General features: G+C 38.8%; 1 protein-coding gene across 1 annotated transcript in view; it reads left to right on the top strand.

Annotated features, from left to right (window-relative positions):
• The window catches only part of SNTG2 (syntrophin gamma 2), a 260,496-nt gene that overhangs the window by 170,212 nt on the left and 63,884 nt on the right, over window positions 1-26,400 (top strand). Inside the window, exon 9 of the mRNA XM_034060916.1 lies at window positions 16,728-16,855. Within this exon, the coding sequence (XP_033916807.1) occupies window positions 16,728-16,855 (128 nt within the window). The remainder of the gene's footprint in view (window positions 1-16,727; window positions 16,856-26,400) is intronic.

The following is a 26,400-nucleotide window of genomic DNA, read 5'->3' as shown; positions in this document are numbered from 1 at the left end:
CAATTGGGTTTTAAATTTTATAGTAGGAATGCCCAGTGAATGGAGTGAAAGCTTCTCCTCTCCTGATTTTCCTCTACTTTCAGCAAGAGACATCAGGTCTGCTTATTGCTCCAATTCTCCCAAGCTTTGCACTCCTTTGAACACTGTATTTCTAAACTTCAGGCTTGTTTTCATCTGATTATATATATATATATATGAGATAATATAAATATATACATATGATAAATGAATAAGTAGAAATAAGCTTTTCTGTGCTGAATACAGGGATATTGTCCGGGAAGTTAGGGACCAAGTTAGGAAAGCTAAGGCCCAATTGGAGCTAAACATGGCATGGGATGTTAAAGATAACAGGAAGGGATTTTATAGGTATGTAGCGGCTGAAAAACAGACTAGGGACAACGTAGGCCCCCTCCAGAAACTTTCGGGAGAACTGGCTACACAGGATTTGGAGAAGGCTGAGGTTCTGAATGGCTTCTTTGCCTCGGTCTTCCCTGGCAACAGCTCTGACCGCATCAACCAGTCTTGGAAGGTGAACACAGGGACTGTGAAAACCTAGACCTTGGGCCCACTGTAGGAGAGGATCTGGTTCAAGAACATCTTAAGAACCTGAATGTACACAAGTCCATTGGACCAGATGAAATCCATCTGCAGATCCTGAAGGAGCTGGCGAATGAAGTTGCAAAGCCACTGGCCATCATATTTGAAAAATCATGGCAGACAGGTGAAGTTCCTGATGACTGGAAAAAGGGAAATATAACCCCATTTTCAAGAAGGGGAAAATGGATGACCCGGGGAATTACAGACCAGTCAGTCTCACCTCTGTGCCTGGCAAAATCTTGGAGCAGATTCTCTTGGAAGGCATGTGTCATGGTTTAAAACCCCACCTCAGTCTTCCGCAGTACTACACACCCCTTTTTCCCCCCCACCTCCTCACTCCCGGAGGGATGGGGAGGAGAACCAGAGGAATATAACTCCCATGGATTGAGATAAAAACCAGTCCAGCAATTAAGGTATAACACAAATCACTACTGCTAACACTATTAAATCAGTGATAGAGGAAATAAACAAGAAGAGAGAATACGACACCACCCACCGAAACGAGCCCAACCCGGAAAAGAGCTAACCCCCCCCCCCCCCCCTTCCAGCCAACTTCCAGTTATCTCCCTGAGCATGACGTGCTGTGGTATGGAATACCTCCCCGACTAGCCCAGGCCAGGCGCCCTATCTCTCCCTCCTCCCGGCCTCCCCTCCTCCCTGGCAGAGCATGAGCTCAGAAAAGGCCTTGGACAAAACCAAACATTTGAGCAGTAACTCAAAATGTACGTGCCACCAGCAACCGCTCCCAGCCTGAAAGTCAAAACACAGCACCGCACCAGCTACCAAGAAGGAGAAAAAATGACTGTTACTGCTGAACCCATGACAGCATGCTAGGGCACATGAAAAACAACAAGATGCTTGCTGACAGCCAGCATGGCTTTACTAAGAGAAAATCCTGCCTGACCAATTTGGTGGCCTTCTATTACAGGGCTACAAAAATGATGGACAGGGGTGGAGCAGTTGACGTCATCTACTTGGACTTGTGCAAAGCGTTTGACACTGTCCCACATGACATCCTTGTCTCTAAATTGGAGAGACATCAGTTTGATAGGTGGACCACTTGGTGGAGAAAAACTGGCTGTATGGTCGCACTCAAAGAGTTATGGTCAGCGGTTCAATGTCCAGCTGGAGACCAGTAACGAGTGGTGTCCCTCAGGGATTGGTGTTGGGACCAGTCTTATTTAACATCTTTGTTGGTGACATGGACAGTGGGATTGAGTGTGCCTTCAGCAAGTTTGCCAATGACACCAAGCTGTGTGGTTCGGTTGATACGCTAGACGGAAGGAATGCCATCCAGAGAGACCTTGACAAGTTTGTGAGGTGGCCTCATGAAGTTTAACCATGACAAGTTGTCCTGGTTTGAGCAGGCTGGAGCTCTGGGGGCATTGAGAAGGTATTAGTCGGTGCTCAGTCGGGCAGGGTGGGGTGAGTTATGGGTTGGTGGCTGGTGAGGTGTTGTATTCTCTTCACTTGTTATTGGCTTTATCATTATTACTTGTAGTAGTAATGGCAGTAGTGATTTGTGTTCTGCCTTAGCTATTAAACTGTGCTTATCTCAGTCCGTGGGGGCTACATTATTTGGATTCTCCTTCCTAACTCTCCGGGAGTCAGGGGAGCAAGGGGGGGAGTGAGTGAAAGAACTGTGCGGATTTGGTTTAAATTACGACAGAAGTGCAAGGTCCTACACCTGGGTCGGAGCAATCCCAGGCACAGCTACAGGTTGGGCAAAAAAGAAATTCAGTGCAGCCCTGCGGAGAAGGACTTGGGGGTGTTAGTCAATGAGAAAATGAACATGAGCCAGCTTCAGTGTGTGCTTACAGCCCAGAAAGCCAACCGTATTCTGGGTTGCATCAAAAGGAGCTTGACCAGCAGGTTGAAGGAGGTGATCCTGCCCCTCTACTCTGCTCTTGCGCTACCCCACTTGGAGTATTGTGTGCAGTTCTGGTGGCCTCAACAGAAAAAGGAGATGGAACTGCTAGAACAAGTCCAGAAGAGGTCCACAAGGATGTTCAGGGGACTGGAGCACCTCCCATATGAAGACAGGCTGAGAAAGTTGGGGCTGTTGAGCCTGCAGAAGAGAAGGCTGTGTGGAGACCTCAGAGCAGCCTTCCAGTATCTGAAGAGGGCTTACAGTGATGCTGGTGAGAGACTATTCATTAGGGACTGTAGTGATAGGATAAGGGTTAACGAGTTGAAACTTAAACAGCAGGGGTTTAGACTGGATATAAGGTAGAAATTCTTTACTGTAAGGGTGCTGATGAACTGGAAGGGATTGCCCTTGGAGGTAGTGAACGCTCCATCCCTGGCAGTGTTCAAGACCAGGTTGGACGAAGCCGTGGGTGATATGGTTTAGTGTGAGGTGTCCCTACCCATGGCATGGGGGCTGGAACTAGATGATCTTAAGATCCTTTTCAACCCTAACTATTCTATGATTCTATGGTTCTATGTTTCTATGATACCTATACCTTAGTGCTAGGGGTCCAAACTGAGCATAGATACAGAACGTTTCATGTTTATTTGGTTTTAGTTATGCAGATAATTATTACTTTTAATTACCTTGTACTGTAGCCTTACTAAAGAACTCAAATCTGTCCTCAGAATCTAGCACCTTGCAACACCTGTCTACTGGGTATTCTGCAAAGTCTTTTCTGCAAAGACCTTGTTTTATAAGAACAGGCCTATGGTCAGATGATTGGTTGTGACTGCATTATGATCTTCTAGTAAACCAATGCCTATTAAGTGCTAGAATGATTGTGCCAGAAGAACTTTTAATAATCATTATGACTGTACTGTGGGAATTGCACACTTTGAATTCTACGCATTTTAAAAACATAAATAAGTGGCTGGAGTTTTGTAGACTTTAACAGGGTAATTTAGAGTTAATTGCCAAGGTAGCACACAAAAGAATGTCATTAGCTTGAAATATAAGTGGAAAAACAGAAAGCAAAAAGGGAGAATACTAAGGTACTAGCTTGCTTTTATACAGCACTAATTTTTTTCTGAAGCTTGACATAAAGTCACATAAGGAGCTATGTATGCACTAGACACTGTGAAGCAGAACAATCTGCCTTATATCTGGCCTAATAAAAAAGTCAGGGTCTCCCTTCGTAGGAAACAAGATGAAAAATTGATGGATTCTTATTGTGAAATATAAAAGCAAGGTTTTAAGTATTCTGAGTAGGAATGACTGGCTTTTGAAGTGATCTGCTGGAGGTGCATGGTCAAACTTTTATCAGAGTAAAATATGAGCGTAACTGAACTCTGGTCAGACCTTTCATCGTGGTTATAAATGCATTTCAACTTCTAGCTAGTGAGTGGTTCCACTTTTTTTAATTACGTATTTTTATTTTTTTACAGTGAAGAAAGAACAGAACTGACATTTCCTATAATTGTATTGCCCAGATGTTTAAATCCTTAAATATCCATGTAAATGTCACCTTGTTAGGGAAGATCTGACTCACTTTGAGTATTGTGTCTTGTAAGTTTGTATAGCAGTTGTATGTATCTTCCTAGCTGCAGTCAGGTTCAGAAATACAGACTGGAAATACTGCTCAGGAAAGTATCAAATGTAAAGGAATGGATGGGAATGAGATGCAAGGAATTACTGATAACACCAGTTTCACCAAGCTGTCATTCAGCATGTCTGTTCTGAAAAACAGGAGTATAGAGATACTTCAGCTAGCTTGTATCATACAGACAGTAGTTCAGCCATCTTAACAGCAAGCTGCTTCTGCCTAATATGATTATACCATTTTCAGTTCTGGTGCTAGCTAGCCTCTGTTAGATATACATTTACCACCTTGGCCATGAAACATCTGTTATATGTGATGGAATATCATCTTCAGGATATATGTACATCCTCCCTATAATATCAGAGCAGTATGCATTATTGCACTTTAACAGGGTTCTCTGAAACAGAAAGAAATTAGCTGAAGTGCTCTCTTCACACTTAATCATCTTGTGTTGGGCACTGTGACAAATGCTGTGGAGATTAGTAGTGGCAGATACATTCATGTGTATTTTACAAGTAGTTTCTGAAACACAAGTGACATTTCAGAAGGGAACATTAAAATATTCAAAGGAGGTGGTCTCTACGCTAGTGATTACAGGTTGTTTACCCGAAGGATTCTCAGTGTGTTATAAGCAAATAAAGGCATGTAAAGGCGAAAAGGGAAGAGGACTCAAGAAAGGGGGTGGACCCTCTCTAACAGAAAGTAAAAACTATTCTGATGGATATTTTAGTGGAGTGTGTGACCAGATCATTGCATTGAGATTGAACTGATGCCCTACATCTGAAAGTTTCAATAGTTTTATTTTTTTTAATATTCCTGTAGTGTCTTCCAGTTCAGTTTAAACACACCATTAATCATTCTTAAGCTTTATTTTATTCTTCATTTTTATTATCCTGTAGCTCATTTTAAAGAAGAAAAGTTTTAGGATTTCAGATCAATACCTTTTCTATTAGAATGGTTTAACATGTGATACCAATAGACTCTGCCAACTCTTGATCTGAAAATCTATGTTTTTCTCACTGAATATGAAAGCAATGTAACATTAAATTGACTTCCAGTTCACAGTGTATCATTTGGTAATGTACGTGCATAAAATATAGCTAATGTAATAAATACAATAAATAGCTCACTTAGAGGTACAGTGCTGGTTACTTTCATGAAAGTAATCATCAACATCTTTTCCATTTAAAATAGACATAATTTGGACTAACATTTATGAAATGAGATAAACACACTGGAAATAATTGTGCTTCTTTTCTCAATTAATAAAATATGAAGTGACTGTTCCCTTTCCACCTATAGGGAAAAATATTCCAAATTTTCTGTTTCTGATTACACTTTTCAGAAAGCATAGCAGTAGAAGCTGGAAAAAGCCTATCAAATAACACCTTCCTACTCCACGACTGTAGAATTGTTAAGGAAATGCATTTGATATTGAGTATTGAAATTGTTTGATTTAGATTTAGCTATTCAAAAGTGCTGTGTTTTTCTAATTCTGATTACAGTTGATTGGAACTTTCATTATGAGATTAATCAAGTGAATAAAAGGTATCTTTAAAAGTCTTATCTTTTAGTTGTGTTGATCCCCACTGTCACTGCTAATCCTTTCAGCAGACTTATTTCTTCTAGTATTTAACATATGATTGATCACATTGGTCATTTCTTCTGCACAGAAATTAATATGGCTTTAGGATTTCCTTAACTTAAAGCCTTAACAAAAGCTGGTGAAAGTTAATGTGGAATTGAAAATACAAAGAAAGTCTTACTAGCTGCTAAATAAATGAACATGGAACAATATTTGCTGCTTTATGACACCTAATACTGGTTTTAAAAGTATTCACTTAGAATGCTGAAAATTGATCTGATAGTCACACACCTTCAGAGAAGGCAGCTTCAATCCAAATCTGTTTCCACTAGAAAAGAAGCAAAAGACCAAGAAAGCTCAGATAAAATGAACTTTACTATTTATCTTTCAGAAAAAGATGCAGCAGGATCAGAATAGAAGTATCCTCAGTAGAAAACAGTAACTCGCATTTGTTAGGTTTATGGTTTTATTTTTTATTTATACATAATTTTGCCATACGTTGCCATTTCATAAGAATGGATTGTTTCTTATAGTTCTTAAGAATTTGGTCATTGTAGTTTGCAGTAATAGCAAAAAAAAAAATTACTTAGGAGATAAAACCCAATTTATTATCCTTTTTAATGACTCCTGGTAGAAATTGGGTAATATTTTCTTTATCCTTATGCATTTGCATAAGTTGCACTAAGTGCATTGAGCACCTTTCATTTGCACAGATAGGCAAACAAATTATTTACTTATTAATGATGCTTTCCTGTTTGGCTTATGATATTCAAGTGTGCAGAATAAGAGCTGTGGAGAAATTTAGTTAATTAATCTGCATTTGATTCTTGGACAAACTCATCTCTGTTTTTTTGTCTTATCTGTTTTCCTGCCTATAACTATAAAGGTACAAAATGGATAACCTTTGGTAGGAGCTAGATTATAAAGGTAGAATTTGAAACTCCATTCTATGAGTAAGCAAAATTATGACCATTTCTCACCTTTTGCAAGCATGGTGAACAAAAATGGCAGACTTCTTTCACGTATTTTAGCAGGGATTATTAGAAGTCCTTGGTTAGAGGGAACTGTGGTACCATTCATGAGACCAATGAATAAACGAGGAAGCTGAAGTGTTAGAAGAAATGAATACAAGCTTTTTCCATTTTTTTTATTTTTAAACCAGCAAGATCCATCTACTGTTGCCAAGGTATGTTCAATTACTGCTACAAATGCTAGGCTCTGGTAATGATCAGCATGGAAACAGAGAGGCATATAGTGGTGGTGTATTTCTAGATTTAATGTTAGCATAGATGAAGTCCAGCAGTTCAGGTACATGCTGGAAATGACTTACAGTGAAAACTGATAGAAAAATTTAGGCAACAAGTTCTCCCACAGAGTTTCATCCAGTGTCATTGCTGCAACAAATTGACACTTACTGAGTTTCTAGTTAAGGATACAAACAACAGTTAAGCCTCAAATTTATCCTGAGGAGTGTGCACACTTTGTGGATTTCAAAGAATTTTCCACCCTGAGCTAATTTTTCTAAGCAAGGACGGCATGCCCATTTGGGGATATGAAAGGCTACCAAAAGCTGTCTGTAACACTTGAAGTTTGGGTACACCTGCATTAATAGTGTAATACCATAATAATCTCAAAGTTATGTTTTCTTCTGTTCTTTTCCTTACATACCTTTAATGTTAGGGTTTGATTTTTGACTGCATTTATAGTTTGAGAAGAGTCATAATTACTTCCTGCTTTTTATGCTGAGATTAATTATGAACTGCTCTGGCCCCTGTTCCCTTTCCCCCAAATGAGGAATATATCTGGAATGATGTTCCAGGCAAGGTTGTTAAGGTTACTCAGGAACCAATTACAGACTAGCCTGAGGGAAACAAATTAAAGAAAAAGGTGCAAGATTCTGTCAAACAATCCATTTGTATTCTCTAAAAATATCTTAGTCAGGCTTGTACCTCATTGGTTCATTAAAAAAAAAAATAAATGTAGTAGGACCTAACAGCACAGCTGTAATGAAATATTCATTAATATTTCCCTTATAAATCACTTCTAGGGAAACTTACATAATTTAAAGGTTTTTAATTTGTTCCTCACTGGTGGAATAGCAATCCCATTGATTTAAATGCATAGCTATATGCAGTGAATAGGGCAGTTTAAGTTCCTAACATGTACTTCTATACAGAGTGTCCATGTAAACACCAAATACAGGAGCTCAGTGTCTGCAAAACTCTCCATTAATTAAAAAGCATTAAATGTCTTCAAGAGCAGTCATTAAATTTCAAAAGCATGCATCTGATGCAGCATTAGAATTTAAAATATTTCTTGTTCTGTGATAGAAAGGGAGTAGTATGCTTGTTTCACATGCTGTTTCACCTTCCTCCCATTTAATTAAGCAATGTCTGTCAATTAGAATAATGTAGAATAGAGCTGTATAATTAAAATTTGCTGCTTTCACTGAATTTTAAAGGCATCAAATTACTTGTCCAAATTGTTACTTCATCTGGAAGAGCTTGTTTCCTGTATAGAAGCCTTTATCTTTTAAATGATTTGGTGATGCATACTTTACGAGGTAATTACTGTCTTCTTAAAGCTGTCACAGAATTGTGCACCTGCATCACAAAATTCCATTAAAAATAAATAAACACAGACTCTCTCCTGAATTGATGCTATATCAAAGAAATACACAGGTATCTTGATAATCGTCATTAAATCCCCCTGAATTCAGAGACAAGCTGAGTGCTCTAATTGACTTCTCTTTACAGCAGGTATCACAATAATGGGTTTCTTTAGCTGGGCATTACAAGATTTTCTCTCATGTCTCGACTACCAGCTGAACACTTGTTAATGGTGGTTTTTAAGGATTAAACTCAGCTAATGTAAGAGTTTTTTAGTGTGAAATTGAGTGGTCTTGTGTTCTTCTTCAACTAGTTTACAGTCTCTGTTTCCTCTCTGTCCCTGGAATAAGTGTTAGCAAATGCTTAGCCATACATTGGTCTGATCGGTTCACTTATACAGTTGTATAAGTAACCCTGCTTATATATACATATGTATATATAATATATACAAGTATTTCAGTCACAGACTGGAAACTATAGAGAGAGCTCATCCAATTCACAGTGAGTTGATAATTGCTGGTGCTGTTGCAAGAAATTATAAGACTCCAATTCTCCTCCTCCAGAATAAGTGCAAGACAAATCTGCCTTCTTTGAAAATCAGACTTGTCATGGTTTAAACCTAGCCAGTAACTCATAACCATGCAGCCGCTTGCTCACTCCCCCCTTCCTCCCCCAGCTCCTGGGGGGATGGGAAGGAGAATCGAAAGAATGTAATTCCCACTGGTTGAGATAAGAACAGTCCAGTAACTAAGGTATAATACAAAACTACTACTGCTACCACCGATAATAATAATGATAAGGGAAATAACAAGGGAAGAGAACATAAAGGAGGAAAAGGAAAACAATAAGCACAAGTGATGCACAGTACAATTGCTCATCACCCACTAACCGATACCCAGCCTGACCCAAGCAGCTACCTGGGCTTTCTGGTAACTCCCCCCTGTATATATACTGGACATGATGTGCTGTGGTATGGAATACCCCTTTGACTCATTTGGGTCAGATGTCCTATCTCTTCTTCCTCCTAGCTTCCCATGCCCCTCCTGACTGGCAGAGCATGAAACTGAAAAGTCCTTGATCACTGTAAACACTACTTAGCAACAACTGAAAACATTGATGTGTTTTCAGTATTAGACTGTCTAAGACTAAAGTCAAAACACAGCACTGCTATTAAGAAGAAAACATACCAGCTACTAAAAAGGAGAAAAATAACTGTTACAGCAGAACCCAGGGCAAAATTATACTAAGGGCTTTCTGTTGAGTATGCTGTAATACTTTTAGTAATGAACTTCTGACAAGATGCACTCTAGTTTATACCAGAGAGATGTAAGAAAGATGGAACTAATCTAAAAGTTTTCACGAAAATCCATTAAATGTTTTCAGTTATAGATTAAGGAAATGAAGCTATGCCAAGCCATTTTTTAGCATTTCAGATTTCAGGGACCATCGGGATGATGCTCTTAGTCATATGATTCAGTTTAAGGTAGTTCTGCAAGGAGCGCGGAGTTAGACTCAATACTTAGGTATTCTTTCCAATTTAAATTGTTCTATGATTCTATGTTTTCAACCTCAGAGTTGTTTTTACTAGGAAAATATTTAAATATATAAATATCAAATGTATTAATGTTGCAAGCATTTTTGTATACATATTTTATGGAGGAATATTTTATTTTATTCTTAGAAATTCTCAGCAAAGTTAACTGAAGTGGATATAGCAAAAATACCTCAAGAGATAGATAACAGCTTTGTCACAATCATCTCCTTTTGAACCAGTATCAATAAAGACAGTAATCTAGAATTAGTCATACCTCTTACAACATATACATGTGCTTGGTAGAGATACCAGCTTACAGAACAGGCTGAAGACTTTAATGATACACTCTGAAATAATACATCCTCTAAAGCAAAAAAGGGATAAATATAAATGATCAACAAAAGGTTATATTTTTTCTTGTCAGTATCACACGATTATTATTTCATAGAATCATAGGCTGAAAAACACCCTTTAAGATCATCAAGCCCAACTCATTGTCAACCTAACATTACCAAATTCACCACAAAACCCTGGATCCCAACAAAGAGGAGGTGAAGCAAAAATGCCACGAGGTCTGTGCTTACTAACAAGAAACTTCTGGTCAAACTTCACTACAAAAAGGAAGCCTGCTTTAGGGTGGAAGCAAAGAAAGGTAGTCTGGGAGGAACACAGAGAAATTGAGCAGCCAAGGATTAGTTTAGGAAAGCTAAAGCCCTGATAGTATTAAATCTGACTAAGGACATTGAGGGCAACAAGAAAAGCTTCTGTAGGTACACTGGTGAAACACAGGAAATGGGAAACCTGGACACCCAGGAAATAGAGAAGGCTAAGGTACTCAACATATTTTTTGCCTTGGTCTTCACCAGCAAGTGATTTAGCCCCGTGGCCCAAGTGACAGAAGGCAAAGGCAATACTGGGAGTATTAAGAACTGCTCACTGTAGGAGAACATCAGGTTCCTTCCTGAAGGTGTACAAGTCCATGGGACCTGATGAGATGCATCCACAAGTCCTGAGGGTACATTTAGATTAGATATAAGGAAGACATTCTTCACAGTGAGGCTGGTGAGGCACTGGAACAGGTTGTCCAGAGAAGCTGTGGCTGCCCCATCCCTGGAAGTGTTCAAAGCCAGGCTGGACAGGGCTTTGAGTAATCTGGTCTAGTGAAAGGCCCACGGCAGGGGGGCTTGGACCTTGGTTATAAAATCATAGAACAATTAGGGCTGGAAGGGACCTTAAGATATCTAGTTCCAACACCCCTGCCATGGGCAGGGACGCCTCACACTAAGCCATGTCACCCAAGACAGGTAGGGTTGGAAAGGACCTTAAGATCATCTAGTTCACACCCCCAGTGATGATCTTTAAGGTCACTTCCAACCTAAACCATTCTGTGATTCTATGTTTGTATTGTTTGCTAGCCTTTTATGTCCTTTTAGATTGTTTCGTCTTTTAATTTTCACCAAAATGACAATTAATTAAGTTTATTATTTCACACAAATTAAAATAGATTTATTGGAAATTAAGTTTGCAAGTGTGTATCTTACCTGTTTTTTTAAGACCTCCAAAAAGTTTAGAAAATAACTGCAAAAATTAAGGAGTTTCGATAGAAGATCAAACTCTTATGGCACACAAGTCTTTTGTGAAATAATTTGCACTGGCTACATGTACAGGTGAAAGCTCAGATATTTATAAGAATTTTCCCTGTCCTCTATTTCCCAGTGCTGGTGACAGCAGCAAGGCAACATGGTAAAGAGAAAAAATAGCATGTTTCAAGGGAAGAAAGCATTAATGCTAATTAGCTTAGTCTCCTAATAATAAACTGTGCCGATTATTGTTGCCTCTTCACTTTGACTGTGGTATGAGAATGCTTGCAAATACTACATTGCTGCTTCAGGTATAGTACGTCATCTGCATCCGCTATGAATATTATGCAAAACTTGCCTTTCTGCAAAGCAGAAAAGTATATTTAAAAACAAGCTTAATCATACTAAGCAATATCACCCTGTGTTTTTATGACTCCAAAAGTGAATCAACCCAGTTTTAACCTGCCTGAAGCCCATGTTTAAGAAAAGAGCAATATATCAGCGTAAAATATCACTTTGGAAGCTTTCAAGGTGCAGCTTAGCAGAAATTGTGAATCACATTACTAGGGAGGATTCAGAAATGCTTCTTTCTGAGGACATATTTTTCTTGCTGAAGTCACAAATCAATGGCAGTTTAAAAAAAAAATCAAATAAAGTGAAATAATTTCCCAAGTTCTGCAAATTGTATGTCACAAAAAGTTGCAAAAATTGACAGTCCCAGCTAGCTGTGCTCCTTCACCTTCCTTCTTATGCTCTTAGTGAAAACTTAATTATAGAGATGTGTCTCATTATGTCTCACTTAGTGGAGGACTTTCCAGTCTCATTCTACTTCTGTGAAGACTTCTTGGTTGCCCCATGATGAGTTGTTATATGGTAGTTTTAAAAAGCAAAACACTTGCCTACGTTGTCCTTCGTAGGTCAACAATTGCTAATGGGATAGAGAATCAGACCCTGCTCTAGGTCAACAGTACACAGCTGTCCCAGGTGGGTAGTGATTATGTGTCATTACAACCTGATTCTTGTTCAGTGTTCTGTCAAAAATGAGATTTTTGTGTTCAATCCATTTCTTAATGGACAGGTGTTACAAATAAATTGGCATTAATTGGCAACATTGTTGGAGGTCTCAGCAGAATGCCAAAGGTATGAAATGAGCCAGAGGATAAATGCTGTGTTTGCAGAGATGATTTCTAAACAGTCAATTTTTTTTTAGTGCTTTGGAGAAACACTGTTGAGAGTTTTCAACATGAGCAGTAGCAGCTGCTTAGTAGACAGAAGGCTTGAAGGTCAGCCAGCTCACTACACTGGGTCAGACCAAAGGACCATCTAGCCAAATAGCTTGTTCCCAGCTGATGCCCTCCAGAGAATACAAAACCAGAGGAAATATGTACAATTATTTATAGGGTTTATTTCCTGCACCTCCAATTACTTCTGCCATAGGGGCTTCCTGAGCCAGTTTGCTATATATAGAGAAAAAACAGTCTTTCATTGTTTTTATCCTACTATTTTTACTTCTAACCAATATCTCTTCTGCTTATAGGAAAAGGTCAAGTGAACCACTGTTCCCTAATCCCTTTCTTTGTTATTTGTTATATACCTTTGTCACAATTCCTTCAGATGTTTCTTTTCCAGATTAATGAGTCTTTGTTTACTTAATTATTTCTGTGAAAGCGATTCCATTTCTTTCAACATCTGCTTTTCCCAAACAGCAGGATCTTATTTTCAAGTGTTAATAATCTGTTCATATCCTATTACAGTATGGGGAAGTTAATAATATCTTTCTTTGTGTGCATTACTATACATTTATCCACTGTATTTTTAGTAGTCCTTTTATTTCTCAGTTATTCAGTATCATGAGCTGCTTCTGCAGATATTTGCAGTTTGTTTTTCTTTTTATTGCTTTTTATTACTTATTGTGTTTAATAAACTTGGTCTGTCTGGTGTTCACCATCTTGTCCAGATGGCTTTTGATACTGTCTCTGATAACATCTTCATAACTAAGCTCAGGAAGTTTCAATTAGATGAGTGGACAGTGGGGTGGATTAAGAACTGCCTGAACAGCCAAGATCAGAAGGTTGTGATCAGTGGCACAGTCTAGTAGGAGGCCTGTGGCTGGAGGTGTTCCTCCGAGATCACTACAGAATCCTGTCTTGTTAAGTTCTCAGTGACCTGGATGAAAGTACAGAGTGTACTGTCAGCAAGTCTGATGATGATAACAAAATTTGGAGGAGTGGCTGATAAACCAGAAGGCTGTGCTGCCATTCAGTGAGACATAGACAGTCTAGAGAGCTGTGTGGAGAGAAACCTAATGGAGTTCAACAAAGCTGAGTGTAGAGTCCTGCACTGAGAGAGGAATAACCCCATTCCCCAGTACAGGTTAGGGGTTGAAATGCTGAAAAGCAACTCTGGAGAGGAGGACCTGGGGGTCTTGATGGACAACAAATTGCCTAAGAGCCAACAATGCACCCTTGTGACCAAGAATGCCAATGATACATTAGGAAGAGTATGGTCAGCAGGTTGAGAGAGGTGGTTGTCCCTCTCTACTCCGCACTGGTGAGGCTGCATCTGGGATACTGTGTCGAGTTCTGGGTTCCCCAATTCAAGAATGACAAGTAATTGCTGGAGAGGGTCCAGCAGAGGGTCATGAAGATGATTAGGGGACTGGAGCATCTATCTTCTCTTACGAGGAAAGGCTGAGATCTGAGCCTGTTTAGCCTGGAGAAAAGATGACTGAGAGGGGATCTTATCATCATTACTTGCATTGAGATATATTTTGTTTTGCACTGGTATCTTACTAAAGCATTTGATTGGAGTGTAAGGGACCAAATGGAAACATGAAACTGCCAATCACCCACTCATAATTTTTTTCCTGCCAAGTACCCTTAAATCACGTAGATTATTACAGAATATTGTTCAACAGCTTGCTAAAAGAAGTACAGCTAATAGTTCACAAGAGAAAGATTTTTTAATGTTTAAATTGATGTTTTCTATACCTTACGAATTGAAAGAATAGGAACAAGAGGTAAAGAAACTAACAGGTAAACAAAGGTGTTGCAGAAATTTATATGTTCATTTATTTTCTGATCTTTGGTTTTAAATTCAATGAACATAATCAAGCATTTATGTTTGACTGTAATAAGCTACCTTCTGCTTTATTCTTAGACATTTCAGTTTCCAGACAGGCAGATTAGATTATGGGGATCATATTAAACTTCAGATTGCATGTGGTTCTGTCAATTATTTTAATTTGTACAGCATTCTAAAATATATATTGGATTTTTCAGTATGATATTATTATTAAATTTATACTAAGCTTTGGAGCTTAACATAAGGTTTTTATGTCAACTTAGCCTTTTGTGGCTAATTGTATGCAATGGAATTAGTCTATGGACTTGATGATGAAATATTCATACCGCAACACCACCAGAAGATCTCGGTGAAATGAAAGCTGGATTGTTCTAGGGATTGCAAATAATCTAAATTAAATTCCTTTCCCCAAACAGATTGCAATCTAAAAGATTCTTTAGAGTTACTAACACTGCAAATTTCATTACAAATTTTTCATTTAGCTGGCAAGTGTCCCTCAATCACCAACTCTCAGTCATCCTGTTAAAATGTGAAACTAACTATTGTGATTTATTTAAAGAAGTAAATAGAAAGTACAGCCCTTGCTGACTGTAAGAAGGAGCGTTAGGTGGAAGGGAATGGGGAAATGAACCCTAAATCTTTATGAACAAGAAAAAGAAATAGAACTCTTCCCAGAATGTTCTTTATTTTGAGTAAGTTTAATGGCTTTTTAAACACCTGGGCATAACAGAGCTGAAGTTAGGTCATTCTGTGGTTTATTTGCTTTTGTAAGTACTACTCAGTGCATATTTATAGCTTGTATAAAACAACCAACTTTCAACTCCCTTCTCTAACAGACAGTGCTCCGTACAATATGGGATAAATAATTTTGATTCAGAGACAACACAAATACCAAACTTTGACCTAAATATCTATGGCCGTGAATCCTTCTCAGCTGCCTCTCTGTAAATAGTATTACTAGCTTTATAAAAGTGAAATGCTCAGCTGCCATTTTAGTGAGGAGATATAAATACCAATACTTTTCAATTTATGATTTTTGTGCTTTCTATAAGAAACTTCCAGTTTATTCTGTTGTTTAATAAGTATTTTTTAAGCTCATAATCATGCTTATAAATCTCAGGTGGTACACTGAGCAGTGGTTTCCAGCATTTTCTAATTTTTGCCTGTGAAAACAAATAGTTACAATCTTTTTTGACAAATTGGGCATAGTTCTTTATTTCCAGTCATGGATACAGTGATGGAAACCTCTGGATATTATTTCACAAGGAACAAACTACATGATCTGCAAGTTTATATCGATTAAGATACCTATCTCTGCAGTTTCCTGAATGTTCTAGTACAACTTTATGGCAACTTTTAATATTTCATAAATATTTCCTTTTATAATATTTCATTCTTTGTGGTTTTATGCGCTATTTAGTTGCAATACAAAAGAATGCTATGTATATGAGCAGGCTAAACAGTTTGTAGATAAGCTCTGGTTTAGGCTGTTCATCAATAGCTATATATTCAGATTAACTCCCCTAACTTTTAAAGTTTTCTTTTCTGTGCCATAGTTACATGCTATGAGTAGATGACTGTAAAATTTTATATTTTCACTATTCTGAGATTTGGACAGCCTTTACTGCTTAGACAGTATCTACAATCTTTCCTTTCTGATAGAAGCATTTGAAGTAAAACTTCAAAGATAGATGATATTTCAAAATTCATCAGTCTGTATATGGAGAGCGATAACACAGAAATCTACTATCACATAAAATTATGGATAACAGTCATAATGCACAAATAAGAAACCAATATTCCCTAATGTAGTCTTTACATTAGGATATTATTTGTGTCTTTTTCTCTGATGATGTAGAAGAGTTGCAAAGACCAAATTAATTTAAACCAAAACTCCATTTTATGTTACATTTAGACAAAATTAAGGATGCTTATGACTAAAAACTATTTCCTTTTTATTGTCAGTTATAAATATTAAAAATATGCACATATTTAATATTAAGGCAATAATAAAACTAAGTCAAAAGGATAATATCAATATAGGTAGCATTCTTTTCTGCATGAATGCTTCCTTTTAATTCTCTACTAAATCCTGAGATTCTTGAATAATTTTATTGCCATGATTACTCACTTTGGAGACAAGCAGAGCCAGAGATGCATAATAGTGTTTTTTTCACTATGTCATCTGATAAATTGCACTTACTGATTCTCATTTATTTTGCGCAGGCTCCATCATCACCTTCTTCACCCATAGCTAATGAACCAAAATATGAGAAGCGCTGGCTAGACACCTTATCAGTTCCTCTGTCAATGGCTCGAATCTCAAGGTACAAAACTGGAACAGATAAATTAAGGTTTGTAATCCAAAAAGGGAAACACTGGGTTAGCTAACTGTATCTAATATTTTGCTGGAGAGTGTTGGCTCTGTAGGAATTCTTTGTGTGGAAATATGAAAGTCATCTTATTAAAAAGTATGCAGTCCATCTTCTCTTGAGATTAATGGGATGCATGGCAGCTACCAAAGATACAGTAAAAGAGGAAAATACATTTAGCTCTACAAGTATGTTTTTACAATCTATTATATTTTGGGAATCCAGCTAGCATCAGGAGCTAGTACAGAGATTAAGCTTGGTGTTAACTGAATTAATTTTTAAGGTACTACATTTCATTCCATAGCTTTTAATAGAATACTTCTATTCCCAAATTCTAATATTTTCAATTGATTTTTCTTTTTCTTTACAAATTATAATTTGTACACATTCCTCATGACTATGCTGCATATCACTGTCATATAGAAACTCATATTGAGAAGAGTTTTTGGCAAACTGCATGGTACAAAATATTGTATTTTTAATTGTAGAATCTTTTTGCTTCCGAGAGACCTGTGTAATGGTTCATAAAGTAGCCTTGGAATAGGATGGCAGAGGTGACTTTCCTGAACTTCAGGAAACATGAAAGCAAAAGTGAAATTTAATAAAGCTTCAACAAATAATGTGCTTGAGAAAGGTTTAAGACATTGCAGCATGCATCAGCTTTTTTTTCTGCAAAATATTCTGTATGGTAGAACTACTTCAAATCTACCAGTAGCTGTGGTTCAAGTAGTCCATAGTTCTCCATATATATGAAGATCGAAGTTTATTCACTGTTAATATTGTCCATTTTCTTATTGTCCATTTTCTTTATGGGTTGCTCTATGTTTATTTGCTTCTAATTCTTTTTAATGAGAGAATTGGAAGCTCTATTTAGGCATCACCTATACAGGTTATATGCTACCAGGAGGTAGCAGAAATTCGTGTGTATACCTTTCTTGACTTATGTCAGATTTGTTACCTGTTTCCTAAAAATGACCTGAAAAAACAAATTTTGTAGTAGGACAGTTACACTGCTTTAACTTGGAGGAATTAGTCTCCCAAATCATTTGGCAGCTCCTCAACTAAACTTGTGTTAAAGCATCACAGGTAAATAAATTGTCCAGAAAAGTTTTAGCCTCTTCTGCAGTCTGAACTCTTAATTTTATTTTATTTAGTCTCTCATCACTTCCTCCACTACTTTCTTCCTTCCTACTTCAACTGACTAATTGATGTGGTCTGACCCTTCACAGTCTATTACAGGCCTCCAATCATCCAAGGCTCAGAATTTCTCCTGGAATTGTGTAAACAAATCTCTGCATGCACATTTAGACATGAACTCATCATCAACTTATCACTGCTCTTAAAGGATACTAGGAGGAAGATAGAAATCTGGATCTCTGAGTTCAGTTATCACCTGAGAGTTTGAAACAACTTCACTCCTATTGTGTGCACTGTACACATTAGATGGAGCAATCCCAAGGGATTCCAGTTTCCAAAACTAGCATGTGCTTTTTGAGAATTCTTAGAAGTAAAACACCTGATATTGCACTGTGTCTGGCTGAGATGGATTCAGTTTTCTTCTAACAGCCCATATGGTTCTGTATTTTGGGTTCTGACTAAACAATGTTAATATCACACCAGCATTTTGGTTGTTGCTGAGCAGTGCTTTTGAAATATCAAGACCTTCTTCTTTTCCTGCTCTGCTTCCACTCATGGAGTAGGCGGGGTTGAGCAAGAGGTTGGGAGGGGGCAGAACCTGAGCAACTGGCCCAAACTGACCAGACGGATATTCTATGCCTTGTAACATCGTGCCCAAGAAGAAAAACTGAGAAGAGGGGCTACGGGCTCCATTGCTTGGAGACTGACTGGGCATGATTCTGCTTGTGAGAGATGGCGATTGGTTGCCTTTGCATCACTTGTTTTGTTGTGGGTTTGTTTGGTTTGGGCTTTTTTCTCCTCTTCCCTCTGCTTACTAAAGTACTTTTATTTCAACCTGCAAATTTAGTTGATCTTCCTATTGTCTCTGCTGTCCCACTGGAGAGGAGCAGGGATGTGAGGGGCAGTGTGGATGGTTAGCTGCTGGCCCAGGGTCAACCCATCACAGATATATTTTTCTTGTGAGGACTGGGGATTTTAATGCTTTCAGTTTCAGTCTTGAAGAGACGTGCTCTTTTGTGATGTGTCTTGCTTCCCTATGTATATTTAATATACACAGTACTCCTTTATCACTGGTGAGTTTTTTTCCTTTTTGTCGTAAACAGTCTAAAGGAAGATGAAATTGTTCCATAAAGCCTATCACTATCCCATGATACTTTAGTGCTACTAAATACTTCTTGCTTATTTTGGTAAACCAACAATATGAGCATTAAAGGAATACTTCCTTGAGACTGTTTATTAGGTGTTTCCCATGTTCTTACTAAAGCTGTTTATTTTGCCTAAGGGATACCAGACTGCTCTTACCCTATTCTCTCTTTCTCTGAAATGCGTGTACATATTTTTATTATTATCCCACTTGTATCCTTTCTCTTACATTTCCCAGTGTTCATACAAACATAAATTCCAACATTTGTCTTCAGTAATTGCTCTCTAAAATCAAGTGTCTGCTTTCCATGTAATAAAACCTACAAGCTATTACAAGTACAAATGATGACATCAGTCTAGATAACAATCCTCCTTTCAACCATATCCACACATCTCTGTTCCTTTTCACATTTCAGCCATCAGTCTAAAGTAAATTTAATGAGTCCATGACAACTCTCCTGAATATGTCATGAATCCTGCTGACCAACATGCTAATATTGCTATTCTCTGAATATGCACTTAGAGTCTATTTGCATACGTTGGTAGACAGCATGGCTGCTTTTTAAGTATTAAATGAGTCTATAAGTCTATATGTAATCCTTGTAGCTTTTTATCTCCCTCATGTTCTTTGTCATAACATTGTTTTGTTGCAATGCATCATTGTATCTTACCCTCTGAGTTACCTCAGTCACAAGAATATGCACTGGCACTAGAACAGCCAGGTTACTTTTTAATGTTGTTGAAATATTGGAACTATCTTCTGTAGTGTCACATGCACAGTTGTGTGCCTTTTCTTCAGCTAGATGAACTGTGTGAAAGATCTTTTCTCTATTTCCTACCTGAATTAAATTCAGAGAGTTCTGTATCATTCTTTCTATAAAAATTATCTACATCCCTCTGGCTTTTGACATTGGCTTGTATCTACGCAAAATGTTATGGCTTGTGAAAGGAAAGTGAAAACTGTATGATTATTTTCTTGTCTGTCCACTCACAGTTAATGCACATTTGGCTTTCTTCAATCCTTCTTTCCCTGATAGAAAGAGAGATTTTTCACCTGTGAGATTCTTGTAGTTGACTACAGCAGACTTAGCATGCATTCATTAACAAAATAAATCACAGAACAATATTTTTTTAATACATAGTATCGTATATTCTGTGTAGAGCATCTGTGAGTTCAACTGCTCTTGCTGTTGTAATGTGCTAAACTGCTGTCAGCCAGTGGATGGCCCCTCTGACATAATTTACTTTTTTTCTCCACCATATTCAAGATTATTTAATATTTTCAGCATTAATTTTCTAGTGGTGTAAATAAGCTCAAACTGTCATGACTCTCTATCTTAAGGTTAAACAGTCTGATAAGTTACTGAAGGACATCTTTTTGCTGGCTCTATTTTAAAAATATAGAGAGTATGACAATGTGTCGTTTTAGCATCATCATCATTTGCTGAGTATTTTTGATCACCCTTCAGTTAGAAACGTATTATACATCTAGAGTTGACTGTTAGACTGCAGTATACTTAGCATGGTTTACATCGAGTCTAGTTCAGTTTACAGAATCACAGAATACTTAGAGTTGAAAGGGCATTAAGATCATCTAATTCCAACCTCCCTGCCATGGGCAGGGACACCTCACACTAAACCATGTCACACAAGGCTCTATCCAACCTGGCCTTGAACTCAGCCAAGGATTCACAACTTCCTTGGGCAACACATTCCAGTGCCTAACCACCCTTACAGTAAAGAATTTCTTCCTTATATTCAATCTAATCACAGTCCCTGCATCCGCCCTCCAAGACTTGGGTGCTGCGGTCAGAGCTTTTGCTAGTGAAGACCGAGTAAAAGAAGCCATTCAGAACCTCAACCTTCTCCAATTCCTGTGTAGCCAGTTTTCCCGAAAGCTTCCGGAGGGGGCCTACGTTGTCCCTAGTCTGGTTTTTAGCTGCTACATACCTATAAAATCCCTTCCTATTATCTTTAACATCCCATGCCATGTTTAGCTCCAATTGGGCCTTAGCTTTCCTAACTTGGTACCTAACTACCTGGACAACATCCCTGTATTCATCCCAAACCACCTGTCCTTGCTTCCATCTTTTATAAGCCTCTTTTTTCTTCTGAATTTTTCTCAGCAGCTCCTTATCCATCCAAGGAGGTCTCCTGGCCCTCTTGCTGCACTTCCTTCTAGTTGGGATGCAACACTCCTCAGCTTGTTGCAGGTGATCCTTGAATATCAAACAAGAGTCTTGGACCCCCTTACCCTCTAGGGCTATATCCCATGCAACCTTGCTAAGCAGGTTCCTGAAGAGGCCAAAGGCTGCTCTCTTGAAGTCCAGTGCAGTGAGTTTACTGCACACTCTTCTCACTGTCTTAAGGACCTCGAATTCGACCATCTCATGATTGCTGCATCCAAGACTTCCCTGGAGAGTCACATTTCCAACGAGCCCTTCCCTGTTGGTGAGCACGAGGTCAAGCATGGTACCTCTCCTCGTCGGCTCCTTTATTGCTTGCAGAAGGAAATTGTCTTCCACACAATCGAGAAACCTCCTGGATTGCTTGTGCTGGGCCGTACCGTCACCCCAACAGATGTCAGGGTGGTTGAAGTCCCCCATGAGAACAAGGGCCTGCAAGCGTGAGGCTTTTCCTATTTGTCACCAAGCACCTTGTTGTTTTTCATGTGCCTTAGCATGCCTTCCAAGAGAATCTGCTCCCAGATTTTGCCAGGCACAGAGGTGAGACTGACTGGTCTGTAATTCCCCGGGTCATCCATTTTCCCCTTCTTGAAAATGGGGGTTATATTTCCCTGTATCCAGTTGTTGGGAACTTCATCTGCCTGCCATGATTTTTCAAATGTGATGGACAGTGGCTTTGCAACTTCATTTGCCAGCTCCTTCAGGACTTCTGTATGTTCAGGTTTTTAAGATTGTCTCAAACCAGATCCTCTCCTACAGTGAGCCCAAGGTCTTCATTCTCACAGTCCTTGCATCTGGCTTCCAAGACTTGGGTGGTGTGGTCAGAGCCTTTGCCAGTGAAGACCGAGGCAAAGAAGTCATTCAGAACCTCAGCCTTCTCCAAATCCAGGGTAGCCAGTTCTCCTGATTGCTTCTGGAAGGGGCTTACATTGTCCCTAGTCTGTCTTTTATTTGCTACGTACTTATAGAATCCCTTTCTGTTATCTTTCACATCCCTAGCCAAGTTTAGTTCTAACTGGGCCTTAACTTTCCTAACCTGGTCCCTAGCTCCCCAGACAAAATCCTTGTATACTTCCCAGGCTTCCTGTCCTTGCTTCCACCTTTTATAAGCCTCTTTTTTTCCATTCTAAGTTTTCTCAGCAGCTCCTTATCCATCCAAGGAGGTCTCCTGGCCCTCTTGCTGCACTTCCTTCTAGTTGGGATGCAACACTCCTGAGCTTGTAGCAGGTGATCCTTGAATATCAACCAAGAGTCTTGAGCCCCCCTGCCCTCTAGGGATATATCCCATGGAACCTTACTAAGCAGGTTTCTGGAGATGCCAAAGTCTGCTCTCTTGAAGTCCAGGGAAGTGAGCTTGCTGCACACTCTTCTCACTGTCCTGAGGATCTCAAATTCGACCATCCCATGATCACTATAACCAAGGCTGCCCTGGAGAGTCACATTTCCAACGAGCCCTTCCCTGTTGGTGAGCACGAGGTCAAGCAGGGCACCTCTCTTTGTCGGCTCCTCTATTACTTGCAGAAGTTGTCTTCCACACAATCAAGGAACCTCCTGGATTGCTTGTCCAGGGCTGTACCGTCCCTCGAACAGATATCAGGGTGGTTGAAGTCCCCCATGAGAACAAGGACCTGTGAGCCTGAGGCTGTTCCTGTCTGTCTATAGAGTGCTTCATCCACAGAGTCCTCTTGATCAGGTGGCCTGTAACTGATCTCCACAGTGATGTCCCACATCACTGTTCTCCTTTAACCTTGACCCACAAACTCTCTGTTGACTGATCACCTGTCTCCAGAGAGAGTTCCATACACTCCAGCCTATCCCTAACATAAATAGCAACTCACCTTCCCCGTCTGCCAGGCCTGCCTTTTCTAAAGAGCCTGTAACCTTCCATTCCAACACTCCAGTCATAGGAGCAATCCCACCATGTTTCTGTGATGTATATTATATCATACCCACATAGATGTGCACACATCTCTAATTCATCTTCTTAATTCCCCATACTACAAGCGTTTGTATAGTGGCATCTGAGCCGAACTCCAAATGAAGCCCTGCTCATTGGCTGGAGTGGCTGGAATATCTCTACATTGCTCTGAGCATTTATTATAGGTACTGGGAACTGAGTGGGAGTGCTGGGATGGAATGATGCCCCCCTCCCCCAACACTTCTAGTTTAAAGCTTTCTTGACCAGTCTGACAAGCCTACTACGAAAGCCACTCTTCCTCTTCATTGTCAGACCAGCTCCACCAGCCCCCAGTAGACCTGGCCTCCTAACTTGTGTCCCATGTTCTAAATACCCAAACCCCTGACTATGGCACCACTGTTCTAACTATTTATTAACCAAGCCAGTCCACCTGGCCTTTTTAAGGTCCCCCCCCTTTATCCTGGAGAATTGATGAAAAGATTACCTAGCTAAGGTTCCCCTAACCACCTCTCCCAGGACTCTATAGTCCTTCTTTATGTTCTCCAGGCTACTACCCTCTGTATCACTGGCACCCACACGGATCACTAGAAGTGGGTAACAGTCAGTGGGACTTACTAGAGCAGGCAGCCTCTCTGTAACATCCCTGACCCATGGCCCTGGTATGCAACACATCTCCCTTGGGACTGGGTCAGGCTGACAGATGGGTGCCTCTGTCCCTTTCAAAGTACAGTCCCCTACTACTGTGACCTGCTGCTTTTTTTCTGGTAGCACCAGTAGTGATCTTCTCTAGCAGTGCATCACCTGATTGTTCCTGGTGCAAGTGTGTTTCCTCATTAACCCCTGCAGGAGAGCAAAGCTGTTCTGGGTGAGAACAACAGATTTAGGAGGAAGTCCTCTTTCTCCTTTTTTTGTTGGTTTGTTGTTTTTTTTTTGTTACTGTTTCCCAGCTTCCTGGCTTAACGGCCTCCTTCTTTCCTACATAAGGTACAGGGGGCTTTAGAAGCTCTCACAGTCAAACTATTATGGTGGCAGCAGTGGCAAAGATTAATGCCTGATGAAAGGTAAGATGAAAAGTATAGATTTGGAGGGATATTATTAATAGTGTGTCTTAAGGGCTATTTGACTGATCATGCAGGAAACAGTACACTAATTAGAATTACTGGTGACAGAATCAGCACCATCAGTACAGGAGGAAGGCACAATATGTCATGAAAGAATGGAACTGTTGCAAATGGGATGCAACATAATAGTACAAAGTGTGGGGGATGACATTAAGAATTGTTACTACAAAAAAAAATAACAAACCTATGAAGTAGATTTTTATGGGAGCCTGGTGAAGCCCATTGGTAGATGGCAGCAGAGAAAGGCAAAGACTGGGTACAGAGTTAGGCAGAGAATAACTCTGAAAAGAAACAGTGTTGCAAATTTATAAAGGAGAAATAAATATTTCAGAATGTAGCAGAAGTGTTTCCAGAAGTAAGAAGCATTAAAACCTTTATACAAACACTACTAAAGCCCCATATAGGATCTGTGTACAACTCTGATTATTCAAATTAAAACAAAATTTTATATGGAAATTGTCCCTTCTCTCATAAGGTTTTGTACTGTCTCTTGTCATTCTTATTTTTAGCTATAGTATTTTAGGATTCAGCAACTGGGGTTTCCTTTAGCACTTAAGGAATTCTAACTTTTTTTTTTTTCATTTTGCATAGAATAGGAAATTGACATTCATTTTCAATGGGTTTTAGACCTGATAGCCGTGTAATAAAATTTATATATTTCATGTAATAATATTGATATATTTGGTATAATTTGTGATTTCCACCATGCCTATTGATTTTTTTACTATAGTTACAAAGTACTAAAACTAGCTTGGTATCTGCCTGTATGAGAGCCTATTCTGTAATGTTTGTTCTGAATTTGTTGATCTTTGGAGCACTTCAGCAAACATTTTATTATGTCTTCAGGAATCTAAGGCACAGAACAACTTAATTTTTTCTACATTGTTTGGGTGATATGTGAAAAGAATAAGCCATGAAGTCGGCAGATTTTTAAAGCAGTTTTGGTATTTACAAGTTTTAAGGACTGCCTGAAGACTCCTATGTGTGTTTTTCTTTAAAAACATCATTCGAATAAGTGTTTCCAGTGTGTTTGTCACAATTCTGCTCAAGCAGCAAGACATTCTGGAAATCCATTGCAAGGGATCAGGTGAGATACAGAGTATGAACTGCTCAACAGACTGTAAGCAGAAAGTTGCCCCAAGAGTGACCAGGCATTGTGCAGATCTCTCTTCAATTCTATCCACTTACCCTTGGCTAGAATAAGCTACTAAATCAGAGTTAAATCAAGGTGTAAGCAGGAGAAAGAAGCTAAAGAGGAGCTATGCCACACATAATAAAATATTACCAGTAAATATTGATTCTTAGAGACTGGAACTGCATTAGCACCTGTTCCTTATGTAAGAAGTGATGTAAAATGTTTTGGCCAGAAATCAGACATACTTTTGCATGCAATGTACTTGCAGCCTGAAAGTGTATAAAAAATTAAAGATTAGATTTCAAAGAAACCCTCTATATTACTAAGTGGAAGCTAAACACATGGCCATCTCTTTTTCCCTAACAAATGTATCTGAATTTCATAGGCAGCATAAATTCAATATTTAGATCGTATGGAGAACAGAACATCTTGAAGAAGTAAACTTTTGCATAGAACATAATGACACTGATGATCTCTCTGTAGTAACAACAGAGATCTATTTTCATGAGCTATAGACATTCCTCATGCCAAAAGACTCATAACACTTGAACTTGAACCTGAATTTAAACTGGCATTAAAGTGTCAGGCAGTCAAATAATTATTATCCAGATATAGGTCTTGTTAGCCATTTCAAGTATATAAAAAACTAATGAGACACTTATGTATTATATTGGAGACTGAAGCCATTGACAGCTCTGAACACATCATTGAAATAAACCATGTTTTTACAAGGGTTTCTGTGAAATAGAGTTGAATGATTCTTTTTTTTTTAATGTTAACCTCTCTCACATACTTCCATTGTGCAAATAGAAAAGCACATGCATGTTTAGTATCCTAGTGATTAAATTGTAAATACTTGCATTAAGACTTTTTAAAAATATAGCTGA

The sequence above is a fragment of the Melopsittacus undulatus genome, chromosome 3, assembly GCF_012275295.1.
Source record: "Melopsittacus undulatus isolate bMelUnd1 chromosome 3, bMelUnd1.mat.Z, whole genome shotgun sequence".
Lineage (NCBI taxonomy): Eukaryota > Metazoa > Chordata > Aves > Psittaciformes > Psittaculidae > Melopsittacus > Melopsittacus undulatus.
Note: the sequence above shows the minus strand (reverse complement) of the source record. Positions and strands in the feature narration are given on the sequence as shown.